The sequence below is a fragment of the Octopus sinensis genome, linkage group LG1 (genome assembly GCF_006345805.1).
Source record: "Octopus sinensis linkage group LG1, ASM634580v1, whole genome shotgun sequence".
In the NCBI taxonomy this organism is placed as follows: domain Eukaryota; kingdom Metazoa; phylum Mollusca; class Cephalopoda; order Octopoda; family Octopodidae; genus Octopus; species Octopus sinensis.
The window spans coordinates 162,976,319-162,996,023 of record NC_042997.1 but is presented as its reverse complement, the minus strand read 5'-3'; the positions used below and the strand labels follow the sequence as shown (position 1 = coordinate 162,996,023).

Sequence of the window (19,705 nt, the reverse complement as noted above, 5' to 3'; positions counted from 1 at the left end):
GTACCCTCACTCTGACCACGGCTTTCAACCGATTCTGATGAAACTTGACACACACACATAGCCCAATGTCATAATTCAAAACTAACGCAGCGAAAATTTTGAAAAGTTCCCCCACTTCTGAAAAAGATCGATAAATTCAACATGGGGTCGACAATCAGAAATACAAACCACAGATGGTCATGGGGACGCAACTCGACCTTTTTAACTATCAAAAAAAATATTACCATCTTTTTTCCCCCATTTTTTTGCTATTTTTTGGCTATAACTCTCTAAAAAATCCTTTATAGTTATTTCCCTTACAAACCCGAGCAACGCCGGGCGATACTGCTAGTATATATATATATATATATATATGAATAATCATTATCATTGTTATTATCATTTTAACATCTACTTTTCCCTGCTTGCATGGGTCAGATGAGATGTATTGAGGCAGGTTTTCTATAAGCTCTTAATTTTGCTGGCCCTCGCCATTTCCAAGCAAGGTATTACTTCCCTGTGGCTGGACATATTTTCATGGAAGATTGGAAACAAACAATACTGTATGGTGATGTTTGCTTATAAATGTCACATGATATCAAGACAGACAGGCAGAGGGAAACACGCATGCATGCATGCACACACCTACCTACCTACCTTAGCAGAGAGAAGAAATCACATGTTTATGAGTTAACAATTGGTTATTGAATCTTTTGAGAATCAATTGGGTGGACTTCTTTTGGATACTGTGTAGCGTGTCTGTGTGTGTGCAGCAGTCACATATGTGAGCAGCATACCAATGTAAAATCTTACAATAGCTTTGTGGAGAGTTAGAAATTCATCAGAGGTGAAATGTTTCTTGAATCTAAACAGGCATCTTAGTCTTTGTGATATAAATTTTAGCAGTGTTATATATATCATGGAGTCACCGTGGAAGATCTTCAGAGATTGGGAAGTCTGACATTATGATTTTGAGGGTTTCAGTCATTTTTGTTCATGAGAGAGAGAGAGAAGAGATAGGAGACTGTTTTCTAGGTATGTGTTTTGTGATTCATTTTTGAGTTCATCATGTCTCCGTTGGAAGATGTTCTGAAAATCAAGGTCCATGGAGATGATATAGAATCAGACTGGAGATATTTAGGTTGTGTGTACATCATGATGGTTCTATGTGGAAGATGAAAGAGGTTTGAAGGATGGTATAATTTGCATAAGAATGTGTGTGTTAGAAAGAACAAGTCTGGGAATGAAAATCAAAATATAGTACTCAAAAGTTGATAGGGAGAGAGGGAGTGTGTGTGTGTGTGTCATGTTGTTACATATTATCACCATCATTTAACGTCCACTTTTTCATGCTTTTACGGGTCAGATGAAATTTGTTGAGACAAGTTTTCTATGGTCAGATGTCACTTCTGTTGCCAACCCTCACTGTTTTCAAGCAAGGTAATATTTCTCCACACCCATATGTTTTTCAAAGATAACTGGAAATGAATAACATTGCTTGTATGATGATGAAGGTTGGTTACAACCATCACATGATGTCAAGACAAGGATGTACACACACACCTGTATGTCATATATATATATATATATATATATATATATGTGATAGGTTTCTTTTCAGTTTCCATCTACTAAATCCACTTCCAAGGATCAAGGTGCCATGCAGTGGGACTGAACCCAAGACTACATGGTTGGGAAGCAAACTTCTAAACCACACAGCCATGTTTGTACTGTGTACCATTGGCGATTTTTTTCCCCCTCTGTCTTCCCTTCCTTGGATCTTTCTTTTTCCTATGTTTCTGATGAAGAGCTCCGCTCGAAACGTTAAATCCTCCTTCTTTCCTTCCTTTCCTTAGCGTCCAATAACACTATATTTGTTCCACGTCCTTGTGTTGTTTTCTCTTTGTGTTTTCATGTTTGGATTAACTATACATGCACATACACACATCATTCAACCATGGTAGTGGTTGAATATATTCTTAAGTCCACCATTTCGTCAATTGCATCAGCTTCCAAGCTTCCCCACTAATTCAGTTCCCAACTAAATTGCAAACTGTTAAGTTTTAAAGAAGACTCCTCCTCAGCTACACTTTGGCATAAATAGTTTGAAAAAAGAAAGTTACATCAAAATATCTGCAACCTCAAAGGGGTGCTGTAAGGCACCTATTAGGCTTCAATTAACATAAACTTTTTAATTTTAAAATAAAAGTATACTTTCCTTAGGCTTAAATGACAGAAAAATGTGTGAGGAATTCAGAGTCGTTAGCCGCATTGAACAAAAATTAGAAGAAAAGTTACGGGGTGAAATGCCATGAAATTTCATGTCAGTAAGTAAGAGAGTAAGGAAGTAATGCTTGGCAGAAAAGTTAGTGCTGCAGGCGAAATGCTTAGCAATATTTTGCCTGTGTTTTTATTTTCAGTTCAAATTCTGCTGAGGTCGACTTTGCTTTTTATCCATTTTGGATCTATTAATCTGTGCAGATTAACTAATTTTTTTTAGCTTAACAATTTGAATCTTTCGATACTGGTACAATGTGTCACATACCACAGGGTTTATTTACTCTTAACGGTTTTGATAAAATTTTGTATTTTAGAAGTTATTTCGTCACAAGTTACAGAGTGACAATGGACAAATTCATGTTAGATAAGTGCCAATACATGAAACTGTCAGCTTTTGACTTACTCTCTAACTTCTGCTGATGATACATATGCTTATTATACATACATGTGTAAAAATATTTCATCACAATCAAACCAATGAAAGACCTCTGCCTGATCACTTAACATACTAAAAATAGCAGCCAATATATTCCCCTACCCAGTATTTTATAAAGTAAAAATCCTAAATTATTAATTGACACATTATCTTGTAACAGCAATACTTGGAAAAATCATGGATTACATGGAAAAACATGAGCATGAAAAGTAATGTTCTTAAGATTATAAACCTGGAAAAGTACAGGACAAGTTATTACACCTGTAAAAGTATAGGACAAACTATTACTTCAAGTAAAGAATAAAAAAATATTGCAGCTGAAATTAAAATTTGAATATTAAAAAATATTTTATTATCTTTACAAATAACACTATACTATTTAAGCAGAATTTGGCTAATTCGCTACCTTAAATACAGAAAAAAGTGACTAATTAGACAAACTTACAAATTAGCTGAACAGTTTTGTACAATAAATTTAAAAGATGAGAACTGTAAAGACTGATAAATTAGAAGAGGCATTCTTTGCTGCAATATTTTAAGTAAAACATTTCTTATTCTGTACTTTACTTGAAGTAATAGTTTGTCCTATACTTTTACAGGTGTAATAACTTGTCCTGTATTTTTCCAAGTTTATAATCTTAAGAATATTACTTTTCATGCTTGCATTTTTATATCTAATATATAAATAAATAAAAAGTAATACACAAGTGACAGGATATCAAGTAGTGATGCAGCCGAAGATGGTACTGTATTTAAGTTGATGTAATGATTGCATTGTTCAATTAAATGGAGCCACTTGAAACGGTCGTGCTGCATCACTTCTTGATATCCTGTTGCTTATTTTGGTTTTATTTCTCTTACTTCGAGCTGACTTGGTGCTTCAACTTAAGTATCTAATTCAACTGAATCTCAATTATATATATATATATACTTTATTTAAAAGCAGCTGAAATATAACAAAAGCTGTTACTCAGAGTTTCACGTTCCCATTCGTCGGACAGTTTTGTCTATTTTAACAAAACTGTCTGACGAACGGGAACACGAAACTCTGAGTAACAACTTTTGTTATATTTCTGCTGCTTTTAAATAAAGTATATTACTCTACCTCTGGTATTTGAGTACTCTTTTTTTCACCTTGTTTCACATTTATGTGCTTACTCCAGTATACACACACACACACACACACACACACACACACACACACACACACACACACACACATAAAATGTTTGTATGTTAATTTACAATTTGATTTTGTGAAGGTATGTATTCACAAATGCTGGTTTCTTTAGATGTCTGAAGAAATTACTACAAAGACATATTCTCACCCCACACCAGTATAAGTGAAAAGCTGTTCCTTGTGTTGGTAAACTTTTTATATAAAGTGTTAGCCACTTCATTTTGTGCGATAGTATTCATTTCTATACACAGCTACTTCTTTCATTTATTTCATCTAGTATTTGGATTTTCTCCAAGTAAGTTGTTATCATTTCCATTACTCTGCATGTTGTAGGAAAAATCAACTAATATACTATTACCATCTGTTATGTTCCATCAATATTTCATTGATAGTATCTATATCTCTTGGAGATTTTTGCTATTTAAACTGTAGCATGTTCATATTTGATTTCTACGTCTTATCCCATTGTCTAACCTGACTACCATCAACTAACTCCATTTTTTTTTTATATGCAATGTCCCACCTGTATATTACCCCAGACTGTTTTTATTACTTTCTAGTCTTCATTCTCCCTCTCACTCCTTCTCACCCCTCATTCACCTTTCTCCCTTTCCTCCCTCTCTCCCCCCTTCCTCCTCCTCACTTTTCTTTTATTGGTTCCAGTTTCTAAAAATATCAGTTTAAGACTTTAAATCACTTGAAGTTAATGTCTGTTATTACGTCTGTACTCTGGCTGGAATCAGACTAGTCTATTAAATTATAGAACCAACCATGTTGTGATGCCATGTAAAGTTTTCAGAAATATTAGCTCAGGAATCTAGTTATACTTACTGGTTGTTACTACTGCCCTTTATTTGCTAGTAATTCTTGTTGCATAAATGACTTCTCTCTTCTTTTGGGTATTTTTAACCCCTTACTTTGAAATCCCCCTCCCCTGACTTGTGTTTGTGTTGTTTGTTCACGTTATATCATTTATAGTATATATTACATTTGGTAAACTCATTAGGAATTTTTATCTTGCTTGGTGCCAAATTTTTGGAAAAACAGTTTCATATCAGTAACCACTTTTTAAATCATTTAGAGGAAATTAGAGATTAAAAAAAAATTTTGGCTTATTAATCGGACAATATAATTGTAGTTTGTATTAAGATTGTTATTATCAAAATAAGGGTGATGGATTGGCAGATTCATTAGTGTTTGGACAAAATATTTTGTGGCTCTTCTTTAGGCTCGTGTTCTGAGTTCAAATCTTACTGAGGTTAAGTTTTGCTTGACATCCTTTTGGGATTGATAAAATAAGTACCAATTGAGCACTGGGGCCGATGTAATCAACTACCACTCTCCCATAAATTCACAGGGCCTTGTACCAAAATTTGAAACCATTATTATTAAAATAATATTCTATGGTGTGATAGCCATATTTGACTAAAGGATCAGCTTGTCATATATCTTTCATTTGGTAACCTGCAACTACATTTTCTATAGAAATCTATGCATAAAGTTTCTTATATACATATATATATATATTTATTTATATATTTATAATGTGTGTGTGTATGATATGATATGACTTACTTTGGCATGTATTAAGGATGACTTTTCAAATGTTTGACATTATGCTATATTTATATATCTAATTGTTATTTAGCTTGCATTGAATTTTGTTATTCTTATTCTGATAGTCTGTTGTATTATTATTGTCTTCTGTCCTATTTCGACTTACTAAACTATTAATTGCAACATAAACCATCGCAGTAAAGTTCTTATAGCTAACCCATTAAAAGAAAAAGTCAAATTTACATAACAGATTTATATTGGAGAGCATTTTAGAGAAATTTTTCCTTAATTCATAGCTCTACTGTGAAAATAATTTGGTATGTCTGGCATATGATGTTGATGTTTACCTTGATCATCAAAGCTGGTATAAACTATGTATTTTCATATGCATCTAAAATAATACCAGTAAAGGCTTATAAAAATTTTCATTTTATAACTTGGGTAATGCTTTTAGATACTTTGTTCCTGTAACAAAGGTTGGTTTATACCTTTATAAATATGCCTATAAATAAGTTTAAACCCTTAGATAATACGCTATATTCCCAATAGTGGCAGTTTCAATCTGTTCTTTGGTTCACTATTGAATTTGTTGATTTTTAAAACTACTCTTACAGCATCGATCCTTCCTCATTGATTTCTAGCTTTTTTTCTTTTCTAGTTAGCATGCGTTTGACAAGTTTTCATAATAGTTATACCCTAACTGTTCAGTCATAAATCAGATCTTGTCATGCATGTAATTGATCAGTAAATGTCTCCACTGTCTGCCTGTCTTTCTATTTGGTTTTTCACTTCTGATGAAGTTTCATAGTTCCTTACTATGGTTGAAAGTAGGTTAATTGAAAGGAGCAAAGATACTAAAGAACTAACTAGAGATTACAACATCTAAGAGTTAGAGAGATGAAGAGGGAGAAGAGAGAACATATGCTCACCCCACTCCCCTATAAATTGATGTGTGGTTGGATAGCAGCACATACACATTGTGATCACTCTGTTTGAGGTGAGGTCAGTGGTTGACTGACTTGAATGATATTTATAATAGTTAGTTCTTGGAAGGGTTTCTAACAGAGATTTTTGTATTTAAGATTAATGAATACAGGTTCATCTTTTGAATCTATTCATCTGTTCACTTAGTGCAAACAAGTGCATTTGGTATTCTGAAGAAATAGCTTAAGTCTTTAACGTAAGGTCAGCATCCACTAGCATATCATATTCATCTTGGTTCAATAGGGGAAATCATTAAAAAAAAAAAAAAGAAAACCATTCAAATATTGTGTACTATTTCTTTTTGTCTGATAGTACAAAAGTCTTCTTTGTAATGGAAAAGGATATTGCCTGCATTTGAGCCATTAGACGACTGGTTTCTCTTTTAATTGCTCTGGTTTTGTGTCTATTTTTGTTGATTTCACAGCAGCTGTGTTACAAATTGTTCTGATTTGGTTATTAAATTATAGATAAATGTTCATTATTACTTTCATGTTTGGTATAGCTTTAAGTTTCACGTAAAATTTTCTTACTCCTTCCACTCCAAGAATTGCTGCTGTAACTTTTAAAGAGCTGTTTAAATATATATCCCTTGAAATTGCAGACATCTTGTTTTATGCTCCATTTTACAATTTGCTACTAACATTGTTCTATAAATCAATGGTTTGTAGAGGTGTGGGGAGGTATTGATTTTTCTTATGAATAAAGAAAGATCACCAGTATTTGCTGTTCATAATGTTAGTTGTTATTAGCATCCTTTTCATTGTGACACTACTCATTTCACTGAAAGATTACACAATATTTTTTAAAGTTATCAAAGTTTTAGGGAGGCTGTTTATTTTATTTTCTCTTCTGATGATCAACCAGCTTTATTATATGTAATTCTTTACATTCACATGATGTTCAATTTTTATTGTTATATAAATGACCAATTTGTAATTAAAAAGAAAAAAAAAACAAACTCTGGTCTTTAAAATTGAAACAATTTACCATCTACTTTCTACCTCATTTGACTGACTGTAATGAACTTCTTTTGTAGATCAGCTTCAGGTTTTAGAACATGTACAAAATTATCTCAAGTCTGTTCGCTATATTGAAGAATTACAGAAGTTTGTTGAAGATGATAACTATAAGTAAGTGTAACCATGATAGTTTCTATTTCTTTTATTTCACACAATTGCATGCTGTAATTATTCTTTCTCTCTTTCATTCTCTCCCCTGTTCTTTCCCTCTCCATAAATCTGCTCTAAACAGGGCTGCTCCAGAGACACTTTCCGGATCTTATAATAACTATAAAGGCAATTAATAAGAATAGTCTCAAGAATTGACAAACTGATATCAGTTATGTCATTGATTGGTAGCCTGGAAGACCTTGCTTTGAAATGAAAGCTTGTTCTCTGAGACTGGGAGTCATCTAAATTTCTTATTTAATCATGGTGGCATTGATTAGTGTCCGAGTGAGGGTTACACCTGACTTGAGTTGATATAATGCACGTTTATTGACTAAATAGCCAACTATTCATAGTGCAATGCTAGCAATGGGCCATGACCAAGCAGTAATGATATAAATCTTCCTGTCTCAGTCTGCTTCACAGTTAATAACAGAAGAGGTACAAATCAATGCTCTAAGCATCACATACTACAGTTGTTAGGGGCTTTACTTTTACTTTCATGAAGAAAACTCCTGTGATAATTCTGCATCCTCTTTATTTTTATCTTGCTTCAGTCATTGAACTATGGCCATGCTGGAGCATTGCCTTGAAAGCTTTTAGTCAAACAAACTGACCCCAGTACTTATTAAGTTTGGTACTTATTCTGTTGGTTTCTTTTGCCGAACTGCTAAGTTGTGAAGTACACAAAGGACTTTTACACTGTTTCTTTCTACCAAATTCACTCACAAGGCATTTGTTGGTGTGGAGATATAGCTGAAGATGCTTGCCCAAGGTACCATGCAGTGGGACTGAACCCAAAACCACATGGTTGCAAAACAAACTTCTTAACCACAAAGCCATACCTGCACCTAGCCATGTGTAGAGATAATTCTCAGACTGGGATAAAACACTTCAGTCTGTTTCAACCATCACAACTAAGACCATTCTGGAACATCATCTTTACTATTTTCTAATGATGGGCTGTGAATAAAATTATAATAATAGAAAGTAAAACTTGTTTCAAGTGAGTCATTACCAAAATGACATCATATATTCTGATGTAAGTTTTGTGGTTGTTATTGAGGTTTTGGTGGTGTTCTAAGTAGGAAATGTGGTATAAAATGATGTAAAATGTGGTGCATCTATTTCAGCCATCAGAGAGAATGTATATGATATTGTCTTTAGAGTCGAATAATGAGAAGAGAAAGAATTGTGTTTTTTGAATGGATTTATCAGGGAAAAAGAATACTTTTAGAAAGGGCCTAATGAAAGAGTCTCTAAATGGGTACTCTTAGATTGCAAGAAATAGTGGCTAAATTTTCCTCAGATCACACCCAACTACAATGAGATGAAAAAAAAATGCGAATGTCTGAATGAAAGGCTGGATGGTTGTAACTAGAATGCCTTTCATCATAGGTTTGTCTGCTCAAACCCAAAGATCTATTTTCTTACTTTGTAGTCATTCATCAGAGGGTATGTCTGGCTGAAATCATTAAGATTGTAGTGATTATGTGTTTATACCCTCTCAGCATCCTCATTGTTTTAATGTCTAAATTTCCATGCACATATGGGTTAAACAGAATTTGATGAAGTGTACTTTCCATGGCTGGATGTCCATCCTGTTGCTAATCCTCACCTATTTTCAAGTAAGGTATTATTTCCCCCATGGCTGGACATGTTTTCATGGAAGATTGGAAATGAAGGTCACTGCTTGCATGATGGTAACACTTGTTTTTGTTTACAACTATTATGTTAAACCAGGGCAAAGAAACAGTGAAGCATGCATGCACATGTATGCACATGCCTACAATGGATTTCTTTCAGTTTCTGTCTACTAAATCCACTCACAAGGCTTTGGTTGGCCCTAGGCTGTAGTAGAAAGCATTTGTCCAAGGTGCCACACAGTAGGACTTGACCCCAAACCATGTGCTTGGTAAGCATAATTCTTACCACATAGTCATGCTTGCATCACTTACATTGGTTGTTATTTCAGCCAAGATACTTCATTCTCAATTACAGAGTCCACTTAGGTTCTATTCATCTTGCCAGGAGAAGACCACCTGTGAATTATGTTTCACTTGCTGAAATTCATTAAAACTGAATGATGAACACCAATCTTGTAGAACTTCAGTGAGTCATGAGATAATATGGTAGCTTGACCTGCTAGAAATAGAAGCCAAAATTCCTCTTAAATCACAGCATATTGTGTTGGCTAAAAAGGGACATATTGAATAATATAGTTTGAAATACATTGTTTGAAAAAGATTGGATGATCTTAATCATGATTATGTTTTGTGAAGGTTCACTTAGTCAAACATCATCATCACCATCACTTCTGTTCATCATCATCACTTCTGTTCATCATCATCATCATCACTCCTGTTCATCATCGTCACCATCACTCCTGTTCATCATCGTCACCATCACTCCTGTTCATCATCGTCACCATCACTCCTGTTCATCATCGTCACCATCACTCCTGTTCTTCATCATCACCATCACTCCTGTTCATCACCATCACTCCTGTTCATCACCATCACTCCTGTTCATCACCATCACTCCTGTTCATCACCATCACTCCTGTTCATCACCATCACTCCTGTTCATCACCATCACTCCTGTTCATCACCATCACTCCTGTTCATCACCATCACTCCTGTTCATCACCATCACTCCCGTTCATCACCATCACTCCCGTTCATCACCATCACTCCTGTTCATCACCACCACTCCTGTTCATCACCACCACTCCTGTTCATCACCACCACTCCTGTTCATCACCACCACTCCTGTTCATCACCACCACTCCTGTTCATCACCATCACTCCTGTTCATCACCATCACTCCTGTTCATCACCACCACTCCTGTTCATCACCACCACTCCCGTTCATCACCACCACTCCCGTTCATCATCACCACCACCACTCCCGTTCATCATCACCATCACCACTCCCGTTCATCATCACCATCACCACTCCCGTTCATCATCACCATCACCCCCGTTCACCACCATCACTCCTGTTCACCACCATCACTCCTGTTCACCACCATCACTCCTGTTTACCACAATCACTCCCGTTCATCATCACCATCATGCCCGTTCATCATCACCATCACGCCCGTTCATCATCACCATCACGCCCGTTCATCATCACCATCACGCCCGTTCATCATCACCATCACGCCCGTTCATCATCACCATCACGCCCGTTCATCATCACCATCATGCCCATTCATCATCATTATAGTCCTCCTCATTCTCCTCCTCTGCTGATTCTACCACCATCACCTCTTATTGATTAAGAGCTACATATTTGTTTTGATTGTTTTTTTAAAGTTTAGTTTAAAATACAATCTAAACAAATTAAATGAGTTCTAACATTTTCATGATTATTGCTGATTACTTAGTTTTTTTTTGTCTTTTTTATGTATGCATTTTAATGAAGCTTTAAAATGTTTTCTTTTCAGATTATCTCTCAAGTTAGAACCACCTAGTCAAGGCCAGTCACCTTTATCCTCTTCTCGTGAAGATGTTTCTGCGCTACCCTCCTCCCCAGCTACAGAGCCAAGGTGTACAAACATCTTAAGTCCAGGTTCTGCTCCTCAAATGAAATTCAATCCAGGACATCGGAAATGTAAAAGTTTAGGAGCAAAGTAAGTCATTTTCAATAAATAAGATTTTGATATCAGTTTTGTTTTTATATTACAAAATTAAATTCAAGGGAACACCATATGCTTTTGATAATGATGCAATCCAACACGCTGTTTTCTGCTTTAAAGATGGTGAATTGGCAGAATCGTTAGCATGTTGGATAAAATGCTTTGTGGCATTTCATTTGTCTTTATGTTCTGAGTTCAAATTCTGCCCGGGTCAGCTTTGCCTTTCGTACTTTCAGAGTACACTGGGATCAATGTAATTGATTTAACCCCCTCCCACGAAATTGCTCCCCAAAATTTGAAAACGAATATTACATAATAGTTTTACCTATTACTATTATTAAAATAAAATTTCAGCCATGTCATACTATAAAAACATAAGTAACGGACAAAAATAGAACAGTATTTAATAATGCTCTCTTGTCTATTAGTTGCATATGTTTGTTTTTCACTTTCTGTGTAGTTTGTGTTACTATGTGTCTCTCTCTTTTATCAGGAATCTATCTTTTCTCTGTTCTTCTTACTCTTCTTCCTCAACAGCATATAGTCTGCTCTAAATCTCTCTCTCTCTCTCTCTCTTTTTTTTTGTCTTTTTCCTTTCCTCTTTTTTGTGTGTGATCCCTTTCCTTAAGAAATCAGGACCTCTGAATAAGGACTGACTTGGACTGTAGTGACCTACCCAACCTATGCCAATATAGAAAAGTAGACATAAACTGATGACATAATGATTTGTAATATAATGAACATGAACAAACAAGTTTTTCGAAGATAGCCATTCGGATATCTTAAACTGAAATTCATGCTGTAGTGCTCAAATTAGTTTTAATATTTCCCAATATTTATATTTGAGAAGGGCATTTCTATGGGATAGAAAGTAATACTTTTAATTATTGAAATGAGCAGTAGTTGATGTACATTAAAAAACCACATTTAAGTTGTAAATGAATTTTTGATTCAACTCCCTCCCACATTTCAGATGTTCCATTAAAATATTTATTAAAGAGTACATTGGGATTGATTGCCATTATTTTCTACTGGCTCATACAAGATCTTAGCTCTGTTAGCTAACAAAACATATGTTAGTCATGCACTGCTCCCCATGCATAGCAATAGTTTGTACACGCTACAGGTATCTCTTTTCTAGCAGATGGAATGAATGAGTGATAGTTAAGTGTATTGATTATGGGCATGGTATAGCCATCAGTGATTAGAAACAAATCCTTGACATTTCTTTTGGTAATCCAGCAGTCAGTTTCATTGGCCATCTGCCACATTCAGTGACACGCCTCAGGTAATGGCTGATTCATTAGTTTAATTGATTACTATTCTTTGATAAGTTTTCAGCATTGCAGAGACCTTATTGGGCTGTTCCGTTTGTGATAAAATAGGTCTTGTATACAACATTAACATCATCATACATCTGTTTTTTTTTTTTTTTGCACACTCTTTTCAGTCATTTGACTGCAACCATGCTGGAGTACCACCTTTGGCATGTTGGCATTGGTCTCACACCATTTCATTTCTTGTTCTGCTACCTCTTCACCTGGGACACTTAGCAACAAAGAAAAACAGCAACCTTTTTTGTGTATGTCATGCTTTTAACTTTATGACTGGACATCCTTCTTGCACTACTCACTTTGTGTGCTGTTACTATCATTTTATCATGTCAGTAGCATTAAAGAGGTGGTGTTCTTCAACAAAAACAAACACACACACACACACACACACACACACACACACACACACACTCTACACTTTGAGTGGTTGGCATTAGGAAGGGCATCCATCTGTAGAAACCAAGCCAAATTCAGATTGGAACCTAGTGCAGCTTTCCGGCTTACCAGTTCCAGTGAAGCTGTCTAACCCATGGCAGATTGGAAAGCAGATGTTAAATAATGATATTGATGATGTCAAAACTTCTCTAGTTACAACTACCAGTTTCAGGTTTTCAGTAATCAGGTAACTGAGGGTCAGAAGTGTAAAACTCTCATTTGCTGGACTTTACAAGCAAAACTCATTTCTTTCAACATATCTGACTATAATGAATTTATACCAGTCTGTATCCAGTATACACTTGTGCATTCACACATTAAACATACTTTCATTCTCCAATACTCTAAGTTACTTAAATAGTTTGTCCTGTAATGAGTTACATTAACATATGCAGTTATATTGATTAGTACTATTTATATGCATAACTATGGTCAGATATCTAGTAATCTTTTTATGCAATGAAAGAGCCTTCATGCCAGAAATAGTAACAAAATAAATCTCACTCAAATCACACCCTAACACAATTTTTAGATGTGAGGAGAGAGAGAGAGAGAGAGAGAGAGAGAGAGAGAGAGAGGGAGAGGGAGGTTTTGGATTAATATAGACCTAGACACATTGCCTGGAAAGGTAAAAAGAGATGGATGTTCATGGTTGGAATACCTTTCATTATTGGCCTTCTGGTTGCTATTGTTGCCTTGTAATTAGTAATCAAGAGTTTGAACATGTGACATTGTGATTTCTGTTTAAAATGCTATTTCTTAGAAACATTTAAAAATATTTTTACATTACCGATAGATCTATCTATCTTTCTATCTGGTAGAATTATTGGAGCATCTTTGCATTCTGAGCGCATATCTTGAAGGGGTCGGCTTTGCTTTTCGTCTGGGCAAAGATGATGGTGGGGGTGGGGTGGAGTGTTAAAGTACAAGTTACACCCTGGAGTCAATATAATCTAACTTCTTACCACAAAATTTCAGGCTGTGTGCCTGTATTTGAAAGAATTATTTCCATACTTCTGGAAGGAGCAAGATAAATGGAATAAGTTCCAGTGAAACACTGAAATAAATTTCATTGACTAGCTACTCTACTTCGTAAGGAAAGAACTGCAGCATTGTGACAAAAAAAAGGAAGAATGCAGTATCTTTTACCTGCAAGCACAGATATATATGGTGGTTCTCCCTGTCTATATATATCAATTTAGTATTAAGTTCACTTTGTATGGGATAATCCAGATGCATTAACAGGACCCTCTCTCTCTTTCACAGTGTGTGTGTGTGTGTGTGTGTGTGTGTGTACACAATATTGCTTTGCCATCATGAGGTCTCTGGTTTAATAACCTTGTCACATATCGGGTAAGGGCCTTTTACCATAGTGTCTCATCAATCAGCTCTTTGTAAGTGAAATTGGGTGCCAGAAGCTGTTAGTTTATATTATAGTTGACAGCTATTCAATTAGACTCGTGTTTCATGTGCTTATGAAAGCAATGAGTGCTTAATTCAACAATCTTTCACAGACAGTCACAATAATGTAGAATACACTGGACTCTTTAGATTTGCCAAGTGCATGACAACCTCTCTAGTGCTGTTTCCTTTTTTAAAATGCTTCGCCGCCCTGACTGGCTTCTGTGCCGGTGGCACATAAAAAGCACCATCCGAACGTGGACGTTGCCAGCGCTGCCATGGCTGGCTTCCATGCCAGTGGCACGTTAAAAGCTCCAACCAATCGTGGCCAATGCCGGACCCCCCTGGCACCTGTGCAGGTGGCACGTAAAAAGCACCCACTACACCCGCGGAGTGGTTGGCGTTAGGAAGGGCATCCAGCTGTAGAAACTCTGCCAGATCAGACTGGAGCCTGGAGCAGCCCCTGGCTTCCCAGACCCCGGTCGAACCGTCCAACCCGTGCTAGCGCGGAAAACGGACGTTAAACGATGATGATGATGATGACATTCTGTAAAGTGGTTGGTGTTACGTGACTATAGATACCATGCCAAAAATTGGCTGTACCCACTAGGGGAGCTGAAGTGTGTGCCGCTAGAGGTGGCCATTACGTTTGCCGCCCCTGGCTCCTACAAAAAACACATTGCCTATAATAGACCCAGAAGTGTCACCCGTACCGGATCTTTTCGGTTTGAACGGCAGTTTTTAACATAATTTCTAGGTAACTAAAAAATTTAAAACTTCGTATACTAGTAGAATGTGTTTATAAAACATCTTTTCCTCTTGGCTTTATTGAGAAAATTCTATAGTTTGTAAGATATTTGTTGTTTTTTTTCTTCAATTTCTGCAATTTCAACCAATCACTGAGGTAAAAACATTCTGTGCCGTATGAATATGTCCCTCGTTTAAGAAACAGATTGGGTTTATTTACATTTGTGAAGAAAAAAAAGATACTCTTCTCCCCACCCCTAACCTTAAAACAGATTGAAATACAATAGATCGATACTAGGGTCATAATTACGGGTGACAATTTCATATGACACTGCTAGAAAAAACTGCCGTTCAAACCGAAAAGATCCCCCATACCTCCTCCCAGCTACACTAGCGACTTTACCATTTAGGACGACTCTTTTCATTTATTTTTATAAGGGAAGTAACTCTGAATAATAACAGACTTAGGTTGACCAGATCATCACACTCTATGCCAGCATGGATATAATGATGATTGTTGTTAAGGCGATTCACTCTATATGGACTAATAGTGGTGTACTATAGTGACTTTTTCTTTCACTTGATATGTTGACTCTATTTGTATTAAAATGTTGACATTATTGTAACTATCAACGACTGATATGGTGGGTTTCTCTATGACATGGTGTCATAATGTTGATTCCACCTGCTTGTATTGGTCACAGGTAAGTCTATGAAGTCAGTATCCAGTGCAAAACAGCTCTGGTGCCAATTTTTAACCCTGTTGCTCTCATAACTACCCCCCACTTTCCTTGCTTTCCTCCTCATAGCTCCTATTTGTGTTACAGCTTCATGAGCTGTACTCACCCTCATGAGAAAGCCTTCAGTCTACCGTCACGCACTACTGCACCATATGTGCAAGGCATTCGACATCTGCTGGATGACAGTGTTTTAGAAGAGTCACCATGTGCCTCGAATGAAGGTTCCATGTCAGGGAAATTGACAGGTAAGTTATTTTTGAAATATTAAATTTTGTAGAATTTAGTTGCAAATGGCCACAACATGTACACATACATTTTCCTCCAAGTTCGCCATTAAGTTCTCCTAAAATTTATGTATTTTATCACACACACACACACCACTGTGTAGCATATTGCATTGTATGCGCATATGTATTTGAATGCAAATATGGTAGTCTCAAATACTTGCATTGATTTCCTACACATTTGTTATGTACTTACCTCTCCACATATCAACAGTTACAACTACCCTGCAGGCATATACACCCTTGCACGTGAATTTATAATGCATATCTGCATTCACATAAATTTTAAAATATTTGAAGACAATTTCAAAATCATTAAAAGAAACTTTTTCTAACAGTTTTACTTGGTTAGGATCTAAGCTTTTAGCCGTATTTGGCTTCCCGTATAAATATTTCTTACTCTGAATTTCTTTTGTTATAATTTTGACTAATAGTGTTTCTCTCAATGCCTAATTAAATCAAGCATTGAATTGCTGGAACTAAAGTATTTAGTTTTATTTCTCTATATCCTGCAGTCAACTTTACCTTTTATCTTTTTAGGGTTAATAAAATATGAATAATATACTAGCCTTGATTTCAATCAAGTCTATCCCTCCACTGCAATGAGAGGCTTAGTCCCTTGTCAAAAGATGACAATTTTTGTTTAAATCTAGTCAATGCGTCTGACTAACAATATAGTATTTTACCAAAATATAACATGTTGTTTAAATGTTATTTTACACACAAGCGCGCATGTACACACTCACACATACACAGATACAAAATTGATGGAATGTTTCTCATTTGCTGTCAGTATATAACAAATTTATTGTGCCAAATTTTCAGAAAAACTTTATTTTTTAATATATACTCTTTTGTTCTTGTAGCTTTTGATCGTGATATCACATTCACATGTAATCTTGAGCCAGATTCTTTTTGGCCAGCTATTGAAAGGTAAGCATTGGCAACCATTACAATTTTGCTTCATAATCAGCAATTTGTTTGTAATAAAGACTCTACTACCATCTTTCTACAGTTCTAATTATTTTAATGTAAAGTTTTAGCAACAATGTTTTCCTTTTGTTTTAATGATTTTATAACTGAAATGTAACGCCGCTCCCATGTAATTAATTATTGCAGCAATAGTTATTCTCTAGTGGTTAAGGTATTTAACATACAATTATATAAGGCAGTGAGCTGGCAGAAATGTTAGCACACCGGCCAAAATGCATAGCCATATTTCATCTGCCGTTACGTTCTGAGTTCAAATTCCGCTGAGGTCACCTTTGCCTTTCATCCTTTCGGGGTTGATAAATTAAGTACCAGTTATGCACTGGGGTCAATGTAATTGATTTAATCCGTTTGTCTGTCCTTGTTTGTCCCCTCTGTGTTTAGCCCCTTGTGGGTAGTAAAGAAATAGGTATTTAGCTTACAATTATAAGGTTGTAGGTTTAATTCCGTGACTGGGCTGCACATTGTGGCCTTGAGCAAGGTACTTCATTCTACATTGCTCCAGTCTACTCAGCTGTATTGAGTACCAACCAGTGTGTAGGTGCAGCCTTTCTCTTTCCTGTTGTCACATTCTGGGTATTCTTATCAGTTAAGGCCAAGGGGCCAAGATGGTATCTATATACGTTTGTAACTTCTTAGGTACCAAAAACAAGTTACGGAAACCTGTTTTTTGTTACCAAGTCATACCTGCTTGTAAGTGATGTTTGGCTGTACTTATTACCCTCTAGTTCAGAGGCTTTCAATGTGGGCAGTACCCCCCACCCAAGGAGATCACTGGGCATGCTGAAGAGGGCTTTAAGCTTTAGGGGCAGTGAGGTAACATAATTAACATGCTAAATTTTTACCTATAGTAGTAATTATATTATACATGATAAAACTAGTAATGGTTATTTAAATAAAATGAGATCTCATCAGGTATAAGGAAGTCATTAACTTGCAATGTATAAAGTAAATTTACAACTGTTTCTCTAATTTTCTTTTCATTTCACTGTTAAAAGCTTACACAATCCATTTTTAGTGTAAAATATATAAATAATCATTCATGTTATGTTAGTTTAATCCTGATACCTTACTTGCCACTTAGGTGAGTGCTAGGCATAACAACTTTGCAGGGAGGACTACAAAGCAAAAATAGAACCACTACTCTAGTTATTAAATCTGCAGATTGCATTTTATTTTTGTCTTTTATTAAATTCTAAAGTATTTTCATAATTTCCAGAACCCGTGGCTCTGAAGACACGCATGATAAATTTGAAACAAATTTCACATATGAAGGGTGCTTACGACGTAAAACGTTGCTCAAAGAGGGAAAGAAACCTACTGTAAGTTGTGTTCATATGTTATAAGACTCATTGCTAAAGTGTTGAATTTGTGTGCAAAAAGAATAACCATAGGCACAGGAGTGGCTGTGTGTTGAGTAGCTTACTTACCAATCACATGGTTCCAGGTTCAGTCCCACTGCATGGCACCTTGGGCAAGTGTCTTCTACTATATGCTGGTGCCGACCAAAGCTTTCTGAGTGAATTTGGTTGACGGAAACTGAAAGAAGCCTTATATATATATATATACATGTACATGTTTGTGTTTCTGTGTTTGTCCCTCCACCATCACTTGACAACTGATGTTGGTGTGTTTACATCTCTGTAACTTAGTGGTTCGGCAAAAGACACTGATAGAATATGTATTATATTTACAAAGAATGTCCTGTGGTCGAATTGTTTGACTAAAAGGTGGTACTCCAACATGGCAGCAGTTAAATGACTGAAACAAATAAAAGAATAAGTAATCATATTGGTATTAACTATTGAATGTAATTAATTCCTCATGTTTTGGGTTATTTTTGTGCTTTTTCCTGCTATGTTTTAATGGAAATTGTATATACATAGTTTTGGTTATTGACTTGGAGTTTTTTCATTTTGGCATTTAGAAATATTTTCTAATGCTGTGTTGGAAAATAGTTACTTATTTAATAGCTTGCTAACAATAAGTTTTTGGAAAAAAGAGAAAATATACATATCTGGAGAAAAATTGATGTATCTTTAATAATTCTAATGTAAACGAGCTAGTGTTTGGTGTTTGCAGCAACTGTAATATGTTCATATAAATATTATATAACATTTAAGGAAGCAAGCACTTTTGAGATATTCTAACCAAATCCCAAAACGAAATACTTTTGAGACAGTTAAATTTAGAGATGACTGGATATATTTAAGAATTATCATAGATGGAAAGAAAATTTCTTCATCTTTCTTTTCATCTATAAATGTGTTTAGAGGAACTAGATAACCTCCAAAATCTTCAAATATTTGCATTCACTGATTAGAATGTTGAATGTTGTAGTATACGTTTGTTTGGTGCTGAGATCTTTGTTCTAAGTTAGCTCAACAAATTTAATTTTCTTAGGAGTTACCTCCCTTTGTACTCCAAGTTTTCCCCAATGTAGATGGGCGACGTCCACACAAGTTGAGTCTATAGAAAAATAAGTATGAATAAAAATAAATGGTGTGATGTTTTGTGTTTTAAATTTTTTCGTATATATTTAAAAAATA

General features: G+C 35.5%; 1 protein-coding gene across 10 annotated transcripts in view; it reads left to right on the top strand.

Annotated features, from left to right (window-relative positions):
- Positions 1-19,705, top strand: part of LOC115217012 (ras-specific guanine nucleotide-releasing factor RalGPS1) — a 224,100-nt gene that overhangs the window by 189,469 nt on the left and 14,926 nt on the right. For 6 of the 10 annotated variants that reach the window (XM_036506208.1, XM_036506205.1, XM_036506181.1 and 3 more), the window contains 6 exons: positions 4,153-4,170; positions 7,453-7,546; positions 11,034-11,219; positions 15,952-16,127; positions 17,033-17,099; positions 18,376-18,478. In XM_036506208.1, the coding sequence (XP_036362101.1) occupies positions 4,153-4,170; positions 7,453-7,546; positions 11,034-11,219; positions 15,952-16,127; positions 17,033-17,099; positions 18,376-18,478 (644 nt within the window). The remainder of the gene's footprint in view (positions 1-4,152; positions 4,171-7,452; positions 7,547-11,033; positions 11,220-15,951; positions 16,128-17,032; positions 17,100-18,375; positions 18,479-19,705) is intronic. The other 4 variants (XM_036506203.1, XM_036506218.1, XM_036506189.1 and 1 more) reach the window with 3 other exon arrangements.